Source organism: Panthera pardus, unplaced genomic scaffold (assembly GCF_024362965.1).
Source record: "Panthera pardus isolate Hobbes unplaced genomic scaffold, ASM2436296v1 HiC_scaffold_6, whole genome shotgun sequence".
Lineage (NCBI taxonomy): Eukaryota > Metazoa > Chordata > Mammalia > Carnivora > Felidae > Panthera > Panthera pardus.
In genome coordinates, this window is record NW_026526991.1 from 86,414,371 (window position 1) to 86,436,267 (window position 21,897).

At 38.8% G+C, this 21,897-nt stretch overlaps 1 protein-coding gene across 1 annotated transcript in view; it reads left to right on the plus strand.

The window, feature by feature from the left end:
* The window catches only part of RECQL (RecQ like helicase), a 58,567-nt gene that overhangs the window by 24,007 nt on the left and 12,663 nt on the right, over nt 1–21,897 (plus strand). Inside the window, exons 4-10 of the mRNA XM_019452175.2 lie at nt 395–574; nt 3,415–3,521; nt 7,796–7,994; nt 19,132–19,298; nt 20,025–20,106; nt 21,301–21,449; nt 21,539–21,656. Of these exons, the coding sequence (XP_019307720.2) occupies nt 395–574; nt 3,415–3,521; nt 7,796–7,994; nt 19,132–19,298; nt 20,025–20,106; nt 21,301–21,449; nt 21,539–21,656 (1,002 nt within the window). The remainder of the gene's footprint in view (nt 1–394; nt 575–3,414; nt 3,522–7,795; nt 7,995–19,131; nt 19,299–20,024; nt 20,107–21,300; nt 21,450–21,538; nt 21,657–21,897) is intronic.

Sequence of the window (21,897 nt, forward strand, 5' to 3'; positions counted from 1 at the left end):
GTTAACTTGACGGTATTTGAGATTTTTATGATACTATGAATTCCTTGATCAACAATCAGACTGGTTTTCAAATGCCTGGTCAAGGACCTTCCTCTTCTGTGTAGGTTAATTCTCAACTGACAAATGTTTTCATTTTTTTCTGATGGATTGTTTCTTACTATATATCATTAAATCTTTTTGCCTAAGCTTTGGAGTTAAACTAATCTCAAAATTGTCAGTATAAAGGTTAAATTGTCAGTAATATTAAAACTTACATAAATTCTTAACTGCTTTTCTCTAATATAAAAGCTGCCATTTACGTTTGTATTGCATTTATAATCCTAAATAATTCTAATATATTTGGCTTATTATTATTATTATTATTATTATTGTTTTATTATTATTTTTTGTCTAGATTTTCCCTGGTCTGGTAAAGTTAAAGAGGTTCTGCAAAATGTCTTTAAACTGCAGAGGTTCAGACTGCTTCAGCTTGAAACTATTAATGTAACAATGTCTGGAAAGGAGGTATTTCTTGTTATGCCTACAGGAGGTGGAAAGAGCTTATGCTACCAGTTACCAGCATTATGTTCAGATGGTATGTATTAATAAAGATTCGTTTTAAGTTGAACAAAGGAATTTCTCTCTTTTTTTAAAATGTTTATTTATTTTTGAGAGAGAGAGACACACAGAGCACGAGTGGGGGAGGGGCAGAGAGAGGGAGACACAGAATCTGAAACAGGCTCCAGGCTCCAAGCTGTCAGCACAGATCCTGACGTGGACTTGAACTCATGAACCATGAGATCATGACCTGAGCCAAAGTCGGACATTCAACCGACTGAGCCACCCAGGCACCCCAAGGAATTTCTCTTTTAAGTCTTAAAAAAAATAATTTCTAACCATACTTATGTATAAATCAAGTGCATTTTTAATTTCATTTATCTTAATGTTAATAGACATTTTAAAAGGTTCACTTAAAGAGGGAATGTTAAAGACTTTGAGCAGAATTGGTTCTTTTATATGGTTCTTCAAACATAATTAAAAAACATGTTGTGGGACAAAAAGTACTAGAAAAGGAATCTATAGACCTGGAGTCTAGTCCCAGATCTTTATTGAGTGTCAGCTAGGGGTGTTAGGCACTGGAGATAACAGTAGTGAGCAAAATGGGCAAGGTTCTTGTTTTCACCGAGCTCATAGTGTAAAGCAGAACTTTCTCAAACTATAATGTGTGTAAGGATTACTGGTGACATGATTGACATGCAGATTCTGAGTTTGTGTGAGACCCAAGATCTTGCATTTCTAACAAGCTCCCAGGTACTGGGTTGCTCTTTGGGGACTAGCAGTGGTATAGATAGGGGTCAGCAAACTTACCTTTAGAGAGGCAGTCAGTAAATGTGATAGGTGTGGTTCGTATGGTCTCTGTGGCAACTACTGAACTCTGCCATTGTGGTACAAAAGTAGCCATAGACAGCATGGAAACAAATGGATATGCCTGTATTCTATTAAAACTTTATTTACTCAAACAAGTAGCTAGTTCTTAGTTTATTGATACCTGGACTAGAAAATAGAGGTAATTGTAGGCAATTGCAATAAAAGTTTTGTGATAAAGGTTTTTTTATTTTAATTAATTAATTAATTTAAAAAAAAATTTTTTTTAATGTTTATTTATTTTTGAGACAGAGAGAGACAGAGCATGAACAGGTGAGGAGCACAGAGAGAGGGAGACACAGAATCTGAAACAGGCTCCAGGCTCTGAGCTGTCAGCACAGAGCCTGACGCGGGGCTTGAACTCACGGACCGTGAGATCATGACCTGAGCCGAAGTCGGACGCTTAACCGACCAAGCCACCCAGGCGCCCCAAATTAATTAATTTTTTAATTTAATTAATTAATTTATTTATTTTGAGAGCGAGAGAGAGAGAGAGCACGAGCAGGGAAGGGGCAGAGAGAAAGGGAGACACTGAATCCAAAGCAGGCTCCAGGCTCTGAGCTGTCAGCACAGAGCCCAACGCAGGGCTTGAACTCACAAACTGTGAGTTGGACACTTAACCAACTGAGCCACCCAGGTGTCCCATGAGAAAGGTGTTAATAGGGAATTAAGTCAGTGCAAAGATCTGGTCTAGGGACTGTCCAGAGAAGGCTGTCCTGAGGAAGTGGCATTTGAGCTGAAAGCTGAAGGATAAGTAGGCAAAGATAGACAGGAGAGGAAGGAAGAATGTTCACGCAGGGGAGCAGTATTTCTGAGAGCCCAAAAGTAAGAACATGCATGGTAGGGAGTATCAATAATCTGGAAGAATTTCAGTGTGGCAGGCAGTGAGGGGCAAGGCACATGGAAAGAGTCTTGAAAGATATTATAAAAATTTCCTTAGATGAGTGGGAAACCATTGAAGGGTTTTATATAGGTAAGAGACTTGCCAGAATTGTGGTTTAGAAGATGGAGGAATTCCAGAAATAATTAGGAGGTAGATTCAGTAGGACTTGGTATTCATTCGATTCGGGGTAGGAGAAGGGATAGTATAGAATGTTGCCCAAATTCTAGGCTGGGACAAATTGTTCACTGAAATAGGTTACATTTGGAGACATAATTTACATGGGAATGGAGAGAGAGGGAAGATGAGTTGAGGAAGGGGAGGTAGTGAATAGGACATTCTTTGGAAAGAATTGCTGTGAAGGGAAAAAGAGGGGACCCTAAATTAGGTGTCCAGGGTTTTTCAAAGATGAGAGAGGCTTGCCTGTGTTTAAATGTAATGTGAAGTTATCATTGATGAGGGAGAATATGAAAATACAGCAGAGAGACTATTTGAGATGTCAAAATCCCTGATAAAGTCCGAATCTGGTATATTTTTTAATTGGTCTGCTCTCTGGTTTATTTTAAGGAACAAACTATAGAAACATAAGGTCAGTGATTTTAATAATGTAGAATAGCTCTTACAGCTGTGCACAATTTCAATAATAAGAGAAAGGGGACACTATCAGAATTTCATCCAGTCAATAAACTGTTCACTGGTTTCTATGTGGCATATATTAATCTGGTACAGTAAGTGGAAGAATAGTCTTGTAACTATCATTCTTAATTATACGGGTTGCTTATGTTTTCTTTGGAAACTTTGGAATAACTTTTTTCTGATATAACTGCTTACTACTTGACTTGATTTATGTTATTTTGCTAAGGTTACCAGTACTGATTGTTAAAAATGATAGTAAAGTAAAAATTCACAATCATATCTATTTTTATCTTTATAGTAACAAATGAGGGAAGAGATTTCTGTCTAATCTTATATCTGCTTATTTGACTAATGATCATTTATTTATATCTATCTCCTCTATTAATGAGGCTAAAAAAATAGGTAGTATATTGATGTTGTGATGCCCTCAGGTGAGTGGTTGAAACTCATTCTGGAGGTAGTATAAAATTTAAAGTAGATACTTTCTCTTTTAGGTTTTACCCTTGTGATTTGCCCATTGATCTCTCTTATGGAAGACCAGTTAATGGTTTTAAAACAATTAGGAATTTCAGCTACCATGTTAAATGCTTCTAGTCCTAAGGTATGCTTCTGTGGTTCTTTTTTTTTTTTGATTTGTTTTTAAAGTTTATTTATTTTGAGAGAGAGAGAGTGTGAATGCCTGTTTGGGAGAGGGGCGGAGAGAGAATCTCAAGCAGGCTCCATGCTCTTAGCACAGAGTCTGAAGTGGGGCTCAATCCCGTGAAAAAGATCATGACCTGAGCTGAAACCAAGAGTTGGATGCTTAACCAACTGAGCCACCTAGGCACGCCCTTTTTTTAAAATCCAAACTCTTCACTAAAGTAGGAGCCCTGGTTACAATTGAATTGGTTATAAAATTATAAGCTAATAACTATATCAAGAGTTACAAAGTACTGTTGATGGGCCAGTTCTAGTCTACTACCTATTTTTATATGGTCTGTGAGCTAAGAATGGTTTTTACATTTATATTTATATATTTTAATTTAATTTGGTTTATTTGAGAGAGAGAGAGAGCATGAGCAAGGGAGGGGCACAGGGAGAGACAGAGAGAATCTTAGGCAGTCTCCACACTTAGCACGGAGACTGACACAGGGCTTGATTCCACAGCCCTGGGGTCATGACCTGGGCTGAAATCAAGAGTTGGATGCCCAACCAACTGAACCACCCAGGCGCCCTGGTTTTTATATTTTTAAATGGTTAAAAAAAAGTTAAAAGAATAACACTTTGTGAAGTGTGAAAATTATAAGGAAGTCTGTAAAGTTTTATTGGAACACAACAGTGCTCGTTCATTTATGTGTTTTCACACAATAATGGCAAAATAGTTGTGATAGATACTGTATGGCCCACAAAACCTAGTAATATCTACTATCTGGCACTTTACAGTAAACATCAGCTGAGCTGTTTTATATTATCTATTAGAAAATAGTAAATAAGAATTCCTAATTATACAATATTATTAAATATAAATGGTGCACTACTAACAAGATAACCTGTCCCTATGGAATCTTTTTGGTTTCGGAATGGACTCTCTTACTTTCATCTGTTGAATAAGCATTTCCCAACTATTCTTTTTTAAAAAGGATGTTATTGAAATTTTTTAAAGTGCAGAAAAGTAGAATCATAATAAAACTGTAAGTACCCATTAACCACCTTTAACATTTATCAACATATGACCAATCCTTTTTCAATTATATACCTGGAATTTTCCCTGCCTCCTCCCCTTGGTTTATTCATTTGAAACAGTTCCCAGATATCATATCATTTTAGTTGTAACTCCTTTAATATATATCAGAAAAAAAATAATTGCAATGGCATTATCATACCTAAAACAATTTAATATTGATTCATTAAAATCATCAAGTAAATGGGTGTCTGTGTGACTCAGTTGGTTAAGTGTCTGACTTCGGCTCAGGTTATGATCTCAGGGTTTGTGGGTTTGAGACTGCCATCGGGCTCTGTGCTGACAGTGTGGACCTTCTTTGGATCCTCGGTCTCCCTTTCTCTGCCCTTGCCCTGCTCGTTCTCTCTCTCTCTCTCTCTCTCTCTCTCTTTCAAAAATTAAAACATTAAAAAATATTCACATTTTGGGCCACCTGGGTGGCTCGGTTGGGCATCTGACTTTGGTTCTGGTCATGATCTCATAGTTCTTGGGTTCGAACCCTGTGTTGGGCTCTGTGCTGACAACTCAGAGCCTGGAACCTGCTTCGGATTCTGTGTCTCCTTTTCTCTCTGCCTCTGCCCCTGCCCCACTTGCTCTCTGTCTGTCTGTCTCTCTCTCTCAAGAATAAACAAACAACAAAACAAACAAATTCACATTCCTTTGTCTCATCAAATCTTACTTTTCTTTTTTAAAATCACGGTCCAGAATAAATTCATGCATTATGTTGTATTTTATTGATCTCTCTGTAGATTCCCCTTATTTTTTATTTGTTTCCCCATGCAAATTTAATTTTTTTATTGAAACTAGGGTCTTTTTCTAGTTTGCTACATTCTGGTTTTTCTGATAACCTTCTTGTGATATTGTTTAACTTGTTATTTTTAGTTAGACTTAAAAGCGTGACTGTATTTGGTCTTTTCTTTTTCAAGACTTTATTCCCCATGGCATAAGTAGGAGGTACATCATAACCTGGTTATTTTGTGTGATGTTAAGTTTGGTCAGTGGGTTCAGGTGATAACTGCTTGTTCTGTTATTATCAAGTTCTTTGTCCCCTTTTCATCTATTGGCTTTAAAGCCACTGATGATTATTGCCTGCCTTTAAGTAACAGCTCTAATTAGGGGCTTCCAAAGTGGTGATTTCTCCTTCTGTCACTCCTTCTTTTATTAGCTAGGCATTTTCTATAAAGAACTTTTTCCTTATAAACCTTTGCAGGTTGAGAATTGTTTCCCATTCTTTCCCAGTTGTCAGAGAGTTGTTTTCTTAGCATTCTCCAAAGGTGGTCAATAAGATCTTTTTTGTTTTTTTAAGTATCATTATAAACCTACGAGTATCTAGCGTATTTGATAGATCTTAATCCATATTATTGTTTTTTGTGCTGAAATAGCCCCATCTTTGAGCAGTGAGCATCTCTTCAAGTTGGCTCCTGAATCTTTTTTCTTCATCCCATAGTTTTTGACTCCTTGCTTTTTTGTGAAGTTACTCCATGCTCAGTTTGCATATTTCCTCTCAGACCTGGCATCAGCCATATCTCCAGGTAGCCCTGGTTCCTTGGTTTTTCCCATTTTATTGAAACTGTCATGTCCTAACTGCTCTCTTATTCAATGGATGAATGTGGAGAACATTGCTTTCTAATACTGTACTTCTTTTTTTTTTTTTTTTTTTTAAATTTTTTTTTCAACGTTTTTTTATTTATTTTTGGGACAGAGAGAGACAGAGCATGAACGGGGGAGGGGCAGAGAGAGAGGGAGACACAGAATCGGAAACAGGCTCCAGGCTCCGAGCTGTCAGCACAGAGCCTGACGCGGGGCTCGAACTCACGGACCGCGAGATCGTGACCTGGCTGAAGTCGGACGCTTAACCGACTGCGCCACCCAGGCGCCCCGCTAATACTGTACTTCTTTAACACTGAAAAAGAGTAATAATTTGAACTGTATCACGACTGAAAAGTTGGAGAGAAAATAAAGAGAAGGGATATGTCAAGTCCAAATTTCTGTTTGCTTTCACTAGCAGTTCATAGGATGTGAATACAAATCTTTTTAATCTTGCTGCTCCACTTTGCCAGAAATTCTGGTGTTTTTTTTTTTCTTTTTTAACTCCTCCATTTCTGAGGAAATAGCCTTATGTTTGCTCCCCTAAGATTTCTGAGACATTTAGGACCAGTTGAAATGTTTAATGTACTTTAGTCATTCCTTAAGAAACTTAAGGATTCTTGAGGAATTAGCAAATGGTTTTGCTGGGATACTGAAAGCAGTTTGGACTTTGTCCATCACGTTCACCATTGTTTCTTTACACTTCTTTTGGTCCTAATTAGGTTAGAAGGAAAAATATGACACCTAATGTGCTAAATATTTTATGAAATAGAGCACTAAGAACCTAATAACTGTGAGCTTTTAGGATTTATTTTTTATTATATATAAGTATATATTTTATTTTATAAAATCATAATTCAATGAATAAGATACTTTATAAAACCTAAAGAGATTGCGTAGATTTGATAGCATCATTAAAGTAGCTAATAAAGAATAGATTTTGTTCAGATACATGAAGAGATCACAAATACAATGTTAAAATTAATAAAACCCAACTTTATAACCATCCCTATTGCATTTAGCTCATATTTTGGCATTTATATGAACAACTTAGAATTATGTCTTCATAGAGTAAATGCCTATTGGAGTGTTTTCATTTTTACTTTTCTCTTTTTTGTCAAATGAGATTATTCTTTTATCAATATTTGGTTATAAGTAAATAACTAAAATGCTATTTACAGCTGCCCTGAAGTTTAGTACTGGGACATGGTCACAATTTTAATGAACTCAACATCTGCTAAAACAGTTTAAGGCTGGGGCGCCTGGGTGGCGCAGTCGGTTAAGCGTCCGACTTCAGCCAGGTCACGATCTCGCGGTCCGTGAGTTCGAGCCCCGCGTCAGGCTCTGGGCTGATGGCTCGGAGCCTGGAGCCTGTTTCCGATTCTGTGTCTCCCTCTCTCTCTGCCCCTCCCCCGTTCATGCTCTGTCTCTCTCTGTCCCAAAAATAAATAAAAAACGTTGAAAAAAAAATTAAAAAAAAAAAAACAGTTTAAGGCTGTTGCTTTGAGTATTGAGCATCTTAATTTACTGCTTAGCATCCCCACTGGCTAGCTCAGTTCCGTCATTATGTCTGTTTCTCCTTCCAACAGGAGCATGTGAAATGGGTTCATGCTGAAATGGTAAATAAAAATTCCAAGCTAAAGCTAATTTATGTGACTCCAGAGAAAATTGCAAAAAGCAAAATGTTCATGTCAAGACTAGAGAAAGCCTATGAAGCAAGGAGATTTACCCGAATTGCTGTGGATGAAGTTCACTGCTGTAGCCACTGGGGACATGATTTCAGACCTGGTATGTATGATGTGTCTAGAAAACTCCTTGATTCTAGGGACTGTTTTCTTATATGATGGAAATCCCTGCTTCCATTAAAATTATTTTCTCAGCCAGTTATTACTCATTTTCTCTTGCCTTAACTTACGGGGAACCAAGAGGCAGAATTTTTAATTTTTTTTTTTTTTCAACGTTTTTTATTTATTTTTGGGACAGAGAGAGACAGAGCATGAACGGGGGAGGGGCAGAGAGAGAGGGAGACACAGAATCGGAAACAGGCTCCAGGCTCCGAGCCATCGGCCCAGAGCCTGACGCGGGGCTCGAACTCACGGACCGCGAGATCGTGACCTGGCTGAAGTCGGACGCTTAACCGACTGCGCCACCCAGGCGCCCCGAAGAGGCAGAATTTTAATCTCTACTCCCCGCCATGGTAGTGCTTAGTCTGATTGCCTTTATCCCTTGAAATGTATGTTTCTTAAACATTATTCTCTCCCATCTTTAGCCATAAAGATTTACTGACATCCAGGTTCTCTCTCACATCTGTTGAGGAATTAGGATCTCCTTCAAGGTCGTCTTCAGGGTCTTTGGCATCCACTTCCAGATCTACACTCAACTAACACCTCAGGGTTAAAGTTCTGTGGGATATTTGAGTAACCTGTTTCTTTACTTCTCCAACTTAATCCTACATGGCCAGAAGCAGATCACTCAGACTTATTCTGTGTAAGACGGTCTTAGATTTAAAAAGTCCTGCTTGTGATTTCAACCTCATTTCTTTCTGAACCTGCTTTCACACTCATATGGTTCCCCTGGGGTCCTCTTTAATCTGTCCTTATATTTGCCCACTGCTCTAGGCCCCACCTGATGGCCACTGTTTCCTCCTTCCAGACTCTTCTGTTGCCACTTTTCTGTTGTGTTTCTCGTGGATTGCCTGGCATTTTACCTACTTCAGTCTCTGTGCCAGACTTTTCTTCTGGACCCATCCAGGCTTCTGCTTTCTCTATGCCTGCTGTTTCAGTACTAAGCATTGGTGGGAAAAAATTGCAGAACTGCATTAATTTCCACCTCAGTTCAGCTTTCATCGTACCCCACTATCTTTTTCTTGTTCCTGTTTTGTCTCCTGCATACATTTCTTCCAATGAGCTTTTCATGCCGCTAACTTTTCTTTAGGTCCTAACTCATACTTAGCAGATGCCTCCCAGAGCCCGGAAAGTAGGTGCCAGCAGGTATGGACGTCTTCTCTTTCCCCTTCCAAACATTAGTAATCTTGTTTTGTTTTATTTTGTTTTTTCTTAAGGCAAAAGGGACCATTTCTTTATAAGTTACCATGACTCCTTCCGCTTCATCCTTTCCTGCCTTCTTAACTTTGACTTTGTCAAAGTCTTCACTCCTGCATCTTCAGACTTTACAAAAACAAACATTAGAAGCCCAAGTAGTCTTTGGCCTTTTCCACCCCTTTATGGCATTGTCCTATTTCTGTTCTTCTTTTTGCCTCCTCCTCTAAACTCTCTCCCCTTCTCACCTTTATTCCTTTTTGACTTCACTGAGTCGCTTCTGCCTCTGCCACTCTGCTTAGGGGTGAGCTGAGACCTCACTCCCCACTGCTTAATGCTGTGGGCTCATCTGCATTCCCCTTCCTGCTCACTTTCAGGAGCATTTCCTGCACTCACCTCTCTCCTTGCCACTTTCGCCTCCCTCAGTGACGGAACGCTTTCCCCGCTCACTGCTGCCTTCTTCCTTTGCTGCCACCTCAAATGTTAGTGTTCTCTATGGTTCCGATCTCTTTCACCTTTTCTTACACTTCCCCAGGCCTAGTGGACTTGTGGCCTGAAGACACATTCACTGCCTTCAGAATTATTTGGGACACAGGTAATTTTTAAAATTTTGTTTTAAATGCCTCAGTACATATACTGTCCTTTCTACAAAAGACCCCACCATCTTAATCAGACTACTCCAAAGAGTTGTTACCTGGTAGCTAGTGGAAATGCTAGGTTTCTGACCCTTACCTTATATTTCCAACCTCAGTGCTGATCACTTAGGATGAGAACCATTGCTTGTGTATTACCATAACTTGTGTTGGCTCTGTAGATTAGCTGCCAGCTGTAATCAGTTTTTCCCATGTCTAGTCCTGTTACTCCTCAGCTGTAGATTTATATTCCTAATTGTTTATTAGAAATGTGTACCCATTTAAAAAACTGTTTGAGATATAATTGACATATAACATTGCACTTATTAGTCTTAGTTGTGTAAGATAGTTCTTTGACATATGCATATACTGGGAAGTGATTATTACAGTAAGTTTAGTTACATCATCAATACACATAGTTGCAAAATCTTTTTTTTCTTTATAAGAACTTTCAAGATTTACTCCCTTAGCGACTTAACATACAGTATTATCACTATTGAGCATTACTATAAGTGTGTACATTTTGACTCCCTTCACCCATTTTTCCCACACTATGCCTCACTTCTGGCAACTACCATTGTGTTCTCTGTATCTTTGAGATGTTTTTTGTTTGTTTGTTTTAAGATTCCACATGTCAGTGATGTCATACAATGTCTTTCTCTGGCTGACTTACATCACTTAGCATAATGCTATCAAGCTTCATCCATGTTGTTGCAAATAGAATTTCCTCTTTTATGGCCAAATAATATTCCATTGTGTGTGTATGTATATATACATAGCACATTTTCTTTATCTGTACATCAGTGCACAGTTACATTTTTTCCATGTCTTGGTTATTATAAATAATGCTACAGTGAACATAGTGGCTTAGATATCTTTTCAAGATAGTGATTTTGTTTCCTTTGGGTAAAGACTCAGAAGTGGAATTGTTAGATCATAAAGTAGTTTTATTTTTAAATTAAAAAAAATTTTTTTATTGTTTGTTTTTGAGAGTGAGAAAGAAAGAGTATGAGCAGGGAAGGGGCAGAGAGAGGGAGACACAGAATCTGAAGCAGGCTCCAGGCTCTGAGCTGTCAGCATAGAGCCCAACACAGGGCTTGAACTTGTGAACCATGAGATCATGACCTGAGCCAAAGTTGGACGCTTAACCAACTGAGCCACGCAGATGCCCCTATTTTTAAATTTTTGAGGAACCTCTGTACTGTTTTCCGTAGCAGCCACATTAATTTACATTGCTAACACCAGTGCATCGGGGTTTCTCTTTTCTCTCACATTTCTTATTTCTTGTATTTTTGATAATAGCCATTGTAACAGGTGTGAGGTGATACTTCATTGTGGTTTTGATTTTCATTTCACTGATGATTAGTGATGCTGAATACTTTTTCATGTACGCATTGCCTATTTGTATGTCTTCTCTAGAAAAAATATCTATCTAGATCCTCCGCCTATTTTTCAGTTGTAATTTTTAGGTATTTTTGCTATTGAGATAAATGAATTCTTTGTGTAGTTTTTATGTTGACATTTTATCATATAGTTGCAAATATTTTTTCCTAGCCCATAGGTTTTCTTTGCTGTACAAAAGTGTTTTATAGTTTTATGTAGCATCGTGCTCATATATACACACCACATCATCTTTATCCATTCATCAGTTGATGGACGTTTGGGCTCTTTCTACAATTTGGCTCTGGTTGATAGCACTGCTATAAACATTGGGATACATGTGCCCCTATGAATCAGCATTCCTGTATCCTTTGGATAAAGTCCTAGAAGTACTATTGCTGGATCGCAGGATAATTCTATTTTTAACTTTTTGAGGAACCTCCACACTATTTTCAGAATGACTGCACCATTTTACATTCCCACCAACAGCCCAAGAGGGTTCCTCTTTCTCCACATCCTTGACACATCTGTTGTTTCTTGAGTTGTTAATTTTAGCCCCTCTGACCGGTGTGAGGTGGTATCTCAATGTGGTTTTGATTTGTATTTCCCTGATGATGAGCAATGTTGAGCATCTTTTCATGTGCCTGTTAGCCATTTGGATGTCTTCTTTGGAAAAGTGTCTATTCATGTCTTCTGCCCATTTCTTCACTGGATTATTTGTTTTTCAGGTGTTGAGTTTGATAAGTTCTTTATAGATTTTCGATACTAACCCTTATCCAATACATCATTTGAAAATATCTTCTCCCTTTCCGTCAGCTGCCTTTTAGTTTTTTGGATTGTTTCCTTTGCTGTACAGAAGGTTTTTATCTTGATGAGGTCCCAATAGTTCATTTTTGCCTTTATTTCCTTTGCCTTCGAAGACGTGTCAAGTAAGCATTTGCTGTGGCTGAGGTCAAATAAATAGGTTGTTGCCTGTTTTGTCCTGTAGGATTTTGATGGTTTCCTATCTCACATTTAGGTCTTTCATCCATTTTGAGTTTATTTTTGTGTATGGTGTAAGAAAGTGGCCCAGTTTCATTCTTGTGCAAGTTGCTGTACAGTTCTCAGCACCATTTGCTAAAGAGGCTGTTTTTTTTCCATTGGATACTCTTTCCTGTTTTGTTGAAGTTTAGTTGGCTGTATGTTTATGGGTCCAATTCTGGGTTCTGTATTCTGTTCCATTGGTCTTTGTGTCTGTTTTCATGCCAATACCATAACTGTCTTGATGTTTACAGCTTTGTAGTAGAGGTTAAAGTTAAAGTCCGGGACTGTGATGCCTCCAGCTTTGGTTTTCTTTTTCAACAGTACTTTGGCTATTCGGGGACTTTTGTGGTTTCATACAGATTTTAGGATTGCTTGTTCTAGCTCTGTGAAGAATACTGATGCTATTTTGTTTGGGGTTGCATTGAATGCATAGATTTTTTGGGTACTATCGACATTTTAGCAATATTTGCTCTTCCAATCCATGAGCATGGAATATTTTTCCATTTCTTTGTTTCTTCTTCAATTTCTTTCATAAGCTTTCTGTAGTTTTCAGCATACAGATCTTTTGCCTGTTTGGTTAGATTTATTCCTAAGTATTTTATGGGATCGACTCCTTGATATCTCTTTCTGTTGTATAGAAATTCAGCTGATATCTATAAATTGATTTTTTATCCTGCAACTTTGCTGAAATAGTGTCATGTATCAGTTCTGGCAGTTTTTTGGTGGAGTCTTTCAGGTTTCCCATGTCGAGTATCGTGTTATCTGTGAAAAGAGAAAGCTTGACTTCTTCTTTGCCAATTTGGATGACTTATTTCATTTTATTGTCTGACTGCTGAGGCTAGGTCTTCAACACTGTGTTAAACAACAGTGGTGAGAGTGGACATCTGTGTTGTGTTCCTGATATCAGGGGGAAGGCTCTCACTTTTTCCCCATTGAGGATGGTATTAGCTGTGGGCCTTTAATATATGGCTTTTATGATGTTAAGGTATATTCCCTCTGTCCCTACTTTCTTGAGGATTTTTTTTTAAGAAAGGATGCTGTATTTTGTCAAATGCTTTTTCTCCCTCTATTGACAGATCATCTAGGTAGAAAATAAGTAAGCAAACAGTGGCTCTGAATGACACATTGGACCAGATGGGCTTAACAGATAAATTCAGATCTTTTCATCCAAAAGCAGCAGAATATACAGTCTTCATGAGTGCACATGGAACATTCTCCAAAATAGATCACATACTGGTTCACAAAACAGTCCTCAACAAATATAAAAGGATTGAGATCATACCATGCATATTTTCAGATCACAACACTTTGAAACTTGAAATCAACCACAAGAAAAGAACATCCTACTAAGGAATGAATGAGTCAACCAGGAAATTAAGGAAGAACTTAAAAAATATATGGAAGCCTGTGAAAATGAAAACATGACAGTCCAAACCCTTTGGGATACAGCAAAGTCAGTCCTAAGAGGAAAATACATTGGAGTCCAGGCCTATCTCAAGAAACAAGAAAAATCCCAAATACAGAATCTAACCTCACACCTAAAGGAACTAGAAACAGAGCAGCAAAGAAACCCTAAAGCCAGCAGAAGAAGAGAAATCATAAAGATTAGAGCATAAACAATATAGAATCCAAAAAACAGTAGGACAGATAAATGAATCACTGGTTTTTTGAAAGAATAAGCAATTGATGAGCCCCTAGCCAGGCTTCTCAAAAAGAAAAGAGAGAGGTCCCAAATAGATAAAATCACGAATGAAAGAGGAGAGATCACAACCAACATTAAGAAATACAAACAAGGGGCGCCTGGGTGGCGCAGTCGGTTAAGCGTCCGACTTCAGCCAGGTCACGATCTCGCGGTCCATGAGTTCGAGCCCCGCGTCAGGCTCTGGGCTGATGGCTCGGAGCCTGGAGCCTGTTTCTGATTCTGTGTCTCCCTCTCTCTCTGCCCCTCCCCCGTTCATGCTCTGTCTCTCTCTGTCCCAAAAATAAATAATAAAAAAAACAAACAAACAAACAAAAAAAAAACAAAAAAACGTTGAAGAAATACAAACAATTATCAGAGAATACTATGAAAAATTATATGCCAACAAACTGGACAATCTGGAAGAAATGGACAAATTCTACTCACCCACACACTACCAAAACTCAAAAGGGAAGAAATAGAAAACTTGAACAGACCCATAACCAGTGAAGAAATTGAATTGGTTATCAAAAATCTCCCAACAAATAAGAGTCCTGGGCCAGATGGCTTCTCAGGGGAATTCTAGCAGACATTTAAAGCAGAGTTAGTACCTATGCTTCTCAAGCTGTTCCATGAAATAGAAACGGAAGGAAAGCTTCTGTACTCCTTCTGTGAAGCCAGCATTACCTTGATTCCCAAGCCAGACAAAGACATCACTAAAAAGGAGAATTACAGGCAAATATCTGTGATGAACATGGATGCAAAAATTCTCAACAAGATACTAGCAAATCGAGTCCAACAGTATATTAAAAGAATTATTCACCATGGTCAAGTGGGATTCATTCTTGGGCTGCAGGGCTGGTTCAGTATTCACAAATCAATCAATGTGATACATCACGTTAACAGAAGAAAGGATATACCCTATGTTTTCTTCTAGTAGTGCTCTGGTTCCAGGTCTTATGTTTAAGACTTTTTAAATCCATTTTGAGTTGATTTTGTATATGGTGTAAAGTCCTGTTTCATTCTTTTGCATGTGGCTGTCTAGTTTTCCCAACACCATTTATTGAAGAGACTGTTGCTTCCTGATTGTATATTCTTGATGCCTTTGTCATAAATTGACCATATATATGTGAATTTATTCCTGGGTTCTCTATTCTGTTTTGTTGATCCATGTTTCTGTTTTTATGCTAATAACATATTGTTTTGATTATTATAGCTTTGTAATATGGTTTGAAATCAGGGAGTTTGATGTCTCCAGCTTCATTCTTTCTTAAGATTGCCTTGGCTATTGGGGGCCTTTTGTGGTTCCATACAAATTTTAAGATTGTTGTTTCTAGTTCTGTGAAAAATGCCATTGGAATCTTGATAGGGATTGCATTGAATCTGTAGGTTGCTCAGGGTGTATGGACATTTTAACGGTGTTAAGTCTTCCTGTTCATAGACACAAAATATGTTTCCATTTATTTGTGTTCTCTTCAATTTCTTTTATCAATGTCTTATAGTTTTCAGGTGTATAGATCTTTTACCTCCTTGGGTAAATTTATCCCTCAGCATTTTATTCTTCTTGATGCAATTGTAAATGGAATTGTTTCTTTTCTTTTCTTTTTTTAATGTTTATTTATTAGAGAGAGAGAGCATGCATAAGCAGGGAGGGGCAGAGAGAGAAGGCGAGAGAGAATCCCAAGGAGGCTTCATGCTGCTAGCACAGAGCCCAACGTGGGCTTGATCTCACAACCGTGAGATCATGACCTGAGCCTAAATCAAGAGTCAGATGCTTAACTGACTAAGCCACCCAGTCATCCCTCTTTTTTTTTTTTTAAATATTTACTTTGAGAGACAGTGTGAACAGGGGAGAGGCAGAGAAGTGGAGAGAGAATCCCAAACAGGCTCCATGCTGTCAGTGCACAGCCGGATATGGAGCTCTATCTCACGAACTGCAAGATAATGACCTGAGCCAAAATCAAGAGACAGATGTTTAACCGACTGAGCCACCCAGGTACACATGGAATTGTTTTCTTAATTTCTCTAATAGTCTATTAATAGTATATAGAAACACAACTTATTTTTGTGTATTCATTTTATGTTTTGCAAACTTTCTTTAAATAGTGACAGTTTTACTTATTCTCTTTTAATTTGGATACTGTTTATTCTTTTTCTTGCCTAATTTCTCTGGCTAGGACTTCTAATACTGTGTTGGATAAGAGTAGTGAGAGTGGGTATCCTTGTCTTGTTCCTGAGCGAGAAGAAAAGGTTGGAACTAATAAGCTTGAGAGGAGGGTCTTTGTGGAGCTGAAACTCAGACCTCTGAGGAGGCACAGCTACCTGGTGCTGGAGCCTCTTAATGGAGGCAGAGGTGAGGTGGACCTGTGATGAAGCTGGTTCTTCAAAGTTTGGAAAAACTGTATTTGGCTGCTACTACAAAGAGACAGTGCTGGTATAGGGATGAAGAAGCCTTGCTGGGTAACATTCTTGAGAACACAGGCAAGCCCACAGGAAGCAAAAAGGAAGGAGCAAGACCCTAATTCTTCCCTTAGCCTTGTAGTCTAGGGCCAGCTGGCAAAGCAGAAAGATAGTGTGCACATTCCCTGCATCAGCACTGCAAACAGTGTATCAAAAGGTGGAGTTGGAGTTGTGAACAAATAATGTAATAGCTAGTCCATCATCCTTGGTTTATCCTACTTCTTTTTTTTTTTTTTAATTTTTTAATTATTTTTGAGAGTGAAAGACACAGAGCATGAGTGGGGGAGGGGCAGAGAGAGAGGCAGACACAGAATCAGAAGTAGGCTCCAGGCTCTGAGCTGTCAGCACAGGGCCCGATGCGGGGCTTGAACTCACGGACTGCAAGATCATGACCTGAGACGAAGTTGGACACTCAACCGAGTGAGCCACCCAGGCGCCCGGTTTATCCCACTTCTGCAGATCCAGTCCATCACCAAGTCCTGTCAACTCTGCCTCTAAAGTGAATCTCAAGTTTGTCCTCTTCTCTTTGTCCTGCTGTCTCTTAGGTACACCTGGGCTCCTTTCCACTGACCTACTACAATGATTCCCTAACTAGTCTGTGATTCCAGTCTTACCCTTTTACAGTTCATTCTTCATACAGCAACCAAAGTGATCTTTTCTAAGTATAAATCAAATCCTGTTACTTCCCTTCCTAAACTACCCAGCAGATTCTCTTTGTACTTAGAATAAATTCCATATTCTTGACCGAGGTCCATAAGGTGACATGTGGTCTGTCCTTTGTTTACCTCTCTTCAATTTCCTATTCTTCCTCCCTCCCTCGTTATACTTCCATTACACTGGGCTTACCACTCCGAGCCCTTCTCACTCTCTGATAATAACATATTTATTGGTTTACTTTTTGTTTTGTCTGGTTCTTTGCTTGAATCATTCCATTTGCAAAACGGCTTTGTCTTGTTCACCACTTAACATTCAGTTCCTGAAGACATGCTTGGCACAAATGGATGAATCTTGGGCTCTTTCCCTCCCCTTCTCTCCCCTTTTCCCCACCCCGCATCCCCCGGAGCCCATATACCAATAGTTACCAGGACCTATCGGGCTTTGGTTCTTGGGTTTGTATTCAGTCTTTTCTTTCTGCTCTATCCTCAGTGTCATGCCTTGTTTCCTATTCTTAGTGGGGTTCTGGTTTGCTGCTGCCATCTCTTGACTGATCTCCATTTGTTTATGTTTTGTCTCTTCCAGCCCATACCTTGCACTACTGCCAAAAGATGAGTCTATTAATTTCCCTTTTATGCTTCAAAAATTTCCTATAGGATAAAGTCCTAGTTCTTAGAATCAACTATGTTGTTCCCAGTCTTACTTAAACCTGCCTTCTTGTACTCTTCAGTGTAACAGTATCAGTTAAGGTGCAGGCAGGAAAGCAGAGCCATTGTGAATGGCAGGTGATCAGGGATTTATTTTAGGAAGCAGACCCTGCACAACTGTGTGAAGAGCAGGGAAAGAGAAGGTGTGAAGGAGGTGGAGGATGGTCTCTGATTTCCTGAAGCCCTGGTGTGGGAGGACCAACTGGAGCTTGTAGGGAGGTCTGCAACTGGCATGGCCGGGGCCAGAGGGTACACAGACAGGAAGCTTGTGAGAGGTCTCTGGTAAGCTCTCTCTGAGTAGCTGTCAGCTCTGTGAGCCTGCTGCCTGCCAGGCATCCAGTGGGGACTGGTGATGGGTAAGACCTACAGTTGGGAATAAGAGCTGAAGGAGGAGTGGAAAAAAACTAGGACAAGTTAGAACTGGCTGGGCCCCTCTGCATCTATCTGTCCCTCATCTTATCTGCCTGGAAAGATCTTCAGAGAGTAATGGCAACTGGTTCACTTCTGCCTGCCACACCTTGTACACGTTCGTTCCTTTTTTGGTCTAGTTCTAGCGTGGATCCATACAGGGAATGTGGTTACCAGCTTATTGGAGTTGACAGTAATACATCCAGCTCGACACCCTGTGGGTTGGTCTGACTGACCTGCTTGCTGTTTTTGGAATATGCTAAGTAATTTCATGCCAGTGTATTTGCGGTGTAAGTGCTGTTTTCTCTGCCTGGTGTTTTCTTCTACCCTTCCTAGTAACTTCTGCTTGTCTTCAAGACCCAACTCACATGTTACCTCCTTGAAACCTTCACGACTTCCCCAGCAGTGACCTTCTCCTCTATTTTCATAGTCCTCTAGCTTTGCAGTTAGCAGTTTCTACCACAGTTCTCTTCTACTTTCTGCAAAGAGTTAATTACATAAGGACAACTTACCTAGTGATTTAAGTGTTGATGACAAATATGAGCCCAGAATGGTTTCCTGGAAGTACATTCTATAAAAACTAGTGCCCTCACCAAAATTTTTCTGGTCTGAATTTGCCACACTTGCGTGATAGTGTTGGTAGAAGGAGTTTGCCTGATGGCCTCTTTTATCTCTTGTTTGTTGTGAGAGATTCACACACTGTGGCCACTCCCACTGCCTCTTAAATCCACTAGTCAGAGGTTGTAGACCAGTGCACAGCTTACTGGAAATGTGTTGGTTTTCTCTCTTCAACAGGGAGTTCTACCTGTGGCCAAGAACAGTGTTTCTGAAGAGCCAGGGAAAAGTATCATATAGCCTGCCTACTCAGAAAGGCCAGGCAGCACATGCTAGATATATACTGCTTACATGTAGAAAGTGGGCCACTTTGTATGTTTTCTTTTCCAGATTACAAGGCACTGGGTATCTTGAAGCGGCAGTTCCCTAACACGGCCCTAATCGGGCTGACGGCAACCGCAACTAGCCATGTTTTGAAGGATGCCCAGAAAATACTGTGTGTGGAAAAGTGTTTTACTTTCACAGCTTCTTTTAATCGGCCAAATCTTTATTATGAGGTGTGTAACTTTTATGTCAACGTATTACTTTCATGAAGGATTATAGCAGAGGTTACCTTTTCATTATGTTTATAAGTAACAGGTAACTCTGTTTAAAAGTTTTTAAAATGAGGAAGTGATGAGAAGCATATTCATTGATTCGTGCTTTCTTCTGTATCTCTTTTGCTGCATAATCCTTTGCTGGGTTAAATAAAAGACATTGCCTTGTGAAGTTGATGCACATTATTGTGCAAGGATGGAGGGAAGATTGATGCCAAGGACCCTAACTACATCTCTATTGAAGTTAATTACAAAATAGTTCAAGATTAATATACCATTTGCTAATACTCTATTCAGATTATGTGACATGTTTTTTCTAATTTCCTAAATGTATGTATGTGTGTGTGTGTGTGTGTGTGTATTATATCCTTTTAAGAATAGATAATATTTTTCTGAGTCTCCATTCAAGTTATTTATGCCATGGTTTATGTTTTTATAAAAGTAGCATCAAAAAATAAAAAGGTCTCCATCTTTACAAGTTCACTGCTTCTGTGCCTTCTTATTCCTGGCAAATTCAAAACCAAGGATCAAGAAGAGCCTGGGAGGTGGCAGGGTCAGGAGAGGTGAATGAAAGAGCAAGGAAAAGGCACTATGCCTATAAAAGATTGGCACCCTGAAAGTTGTAAGTCAATGTTTACATGGATGGTACTCATTAATTTACTTTGTAATAAGTTAGCTTTCTCTTAGATTCGGCAGAAGCCCTCCAACACTGAAGATTTTATCGAGGATATTGTAAAGCTCATCAATGGGAGATACAAAGGGCAATCAGGTAATACAAAAACAACTTTGAAGACTGAGAGAAAAGTTTCAAAAAGTAATATCATACTGATTTACTGATGAATGATTAGCCACCAAAAATATTAGTGCATGGCAGAAGATATTTGAAAATGTTATGTTAAAATTAATTAGCTTGGTGGGGGCGCCTGGGTAGTTCATTTGGTTAAGTGTCCAACTTTGGCTCAGGTCATGATCTCATGGTTTGCAGGTTTGAGCCCTGTGTTGGGCTCTGTGCTGATAGCTCAGAGCCTGGAGCCTGCTTTGGATTCTGTGTGTCCCTCTTTCTCTGCACTGCAACCCCCCCCCCCCCCCCCCACTGCCACTCATGCTCTGTGTTTCTCTCTCAAAAATAAACATTAAAAAAATTAAAAAAAATTAATTTGCTTGGTGATCTTAGAAATTGGGTGTGTCATTTACTAATGGGATGGATTATAAGAGTCATAAAACTATTTATTTTTGTTTATTTGCACCTAATTGCTTTAAGTAGTCATTAGTGGACCTAATGGCATAATGCTAATTATCAACAGCACATTTAGTTAATTATCCACTGTGTATTAGAAGGTTAAGCACTGACTTTCTGAATGGATGTAAAATAGTCCTTGATAGCAAAGGACAATTAAAGAATAAATAGTGCACATTGAGTGAGGTATCTATAGATGGAGTTGAGAGTATTTCTGTTTCCTGGATTAATGCACAGATGAGCATTACTGAAGCACAGAGTTTGTGTAAAGGTAGCATTTCAAAGCTGTTCTACAGATTTTCAGGAGACATTAATGAGTACCCAGGGTAAAAGGAGCTCCAGGGTCAAATAAGTTTGAGAAAAGCTGCAGCTATTTATCCTCTTGGAGCTTCATGGGGTATACCAGCACATTAGAGGTTCTGGCCAGTCCTGCAAATAAAGAGAGAAACCTGTTCAATGCAGTGGTTCCCAAACTCCTTTGCACATGAAACTTTTCACATCATACTTGAGAGAAAAAAAGAGGTAATGGGAACCAAAACTTGTGGCCCAGGGCTTATTTCTGTTTTAGAGCAAGCTGCTGATCAAATCTTGAATTATATCAGAAAGTCATTATGTGTTGAAGACCTTGGCATTTTTTCCTAAATCTTTTTCCCTCATGCGTTGTGTTAATCAGTATTTTGAATATGTGTGTATGTATATCTAACAATTGGACATATTTTATTACAGGAATCATATATTGCTTTTCTCAGAAAGACTCTGAGCAAGTTACAGTTAGCTTACAGAAACTGGGAATTCAGGCAGGTGCATACCATGCCAATATGGAACCAGAAGATAAGACCGAGGTTCATAGAAGATGGTCAGCCAATGAAATTCAGGTTAAGTATATATCTTCAACAGCATCCTCATTAACATTTAAAAATATTTTAAGTTTATATAATTAACATAAAATGTTGAAACATTTTAGGTGGTGGTGGCCACGGTTGCATTTGGTATGGGAATTGATAAACCAGATGTGAGATTTGTTATCCATCATTCAATGAGTAAATCTATTGAAAATTATTACCAAGAGAGTGGACGTGCAGGTATGTGTAACTTCTAACCAGAGGGAACTTTTAACAAAGCTTTTCCAGAAAACACATTATATATGTTTAATAATTCTGTATTTTAAATATTTAGTAGCTAGTATTTTTTAGAACAATGAAGTCATTTTTACAGTTTTATACTTTTTTGGTACTTATGTTTGTGTGCTTATTTTACTTGTATTGGAGTGTTATGAATTGTTTCCTATGTTTTCTAAGATAATTTGATGTCTGTCTTTAACTT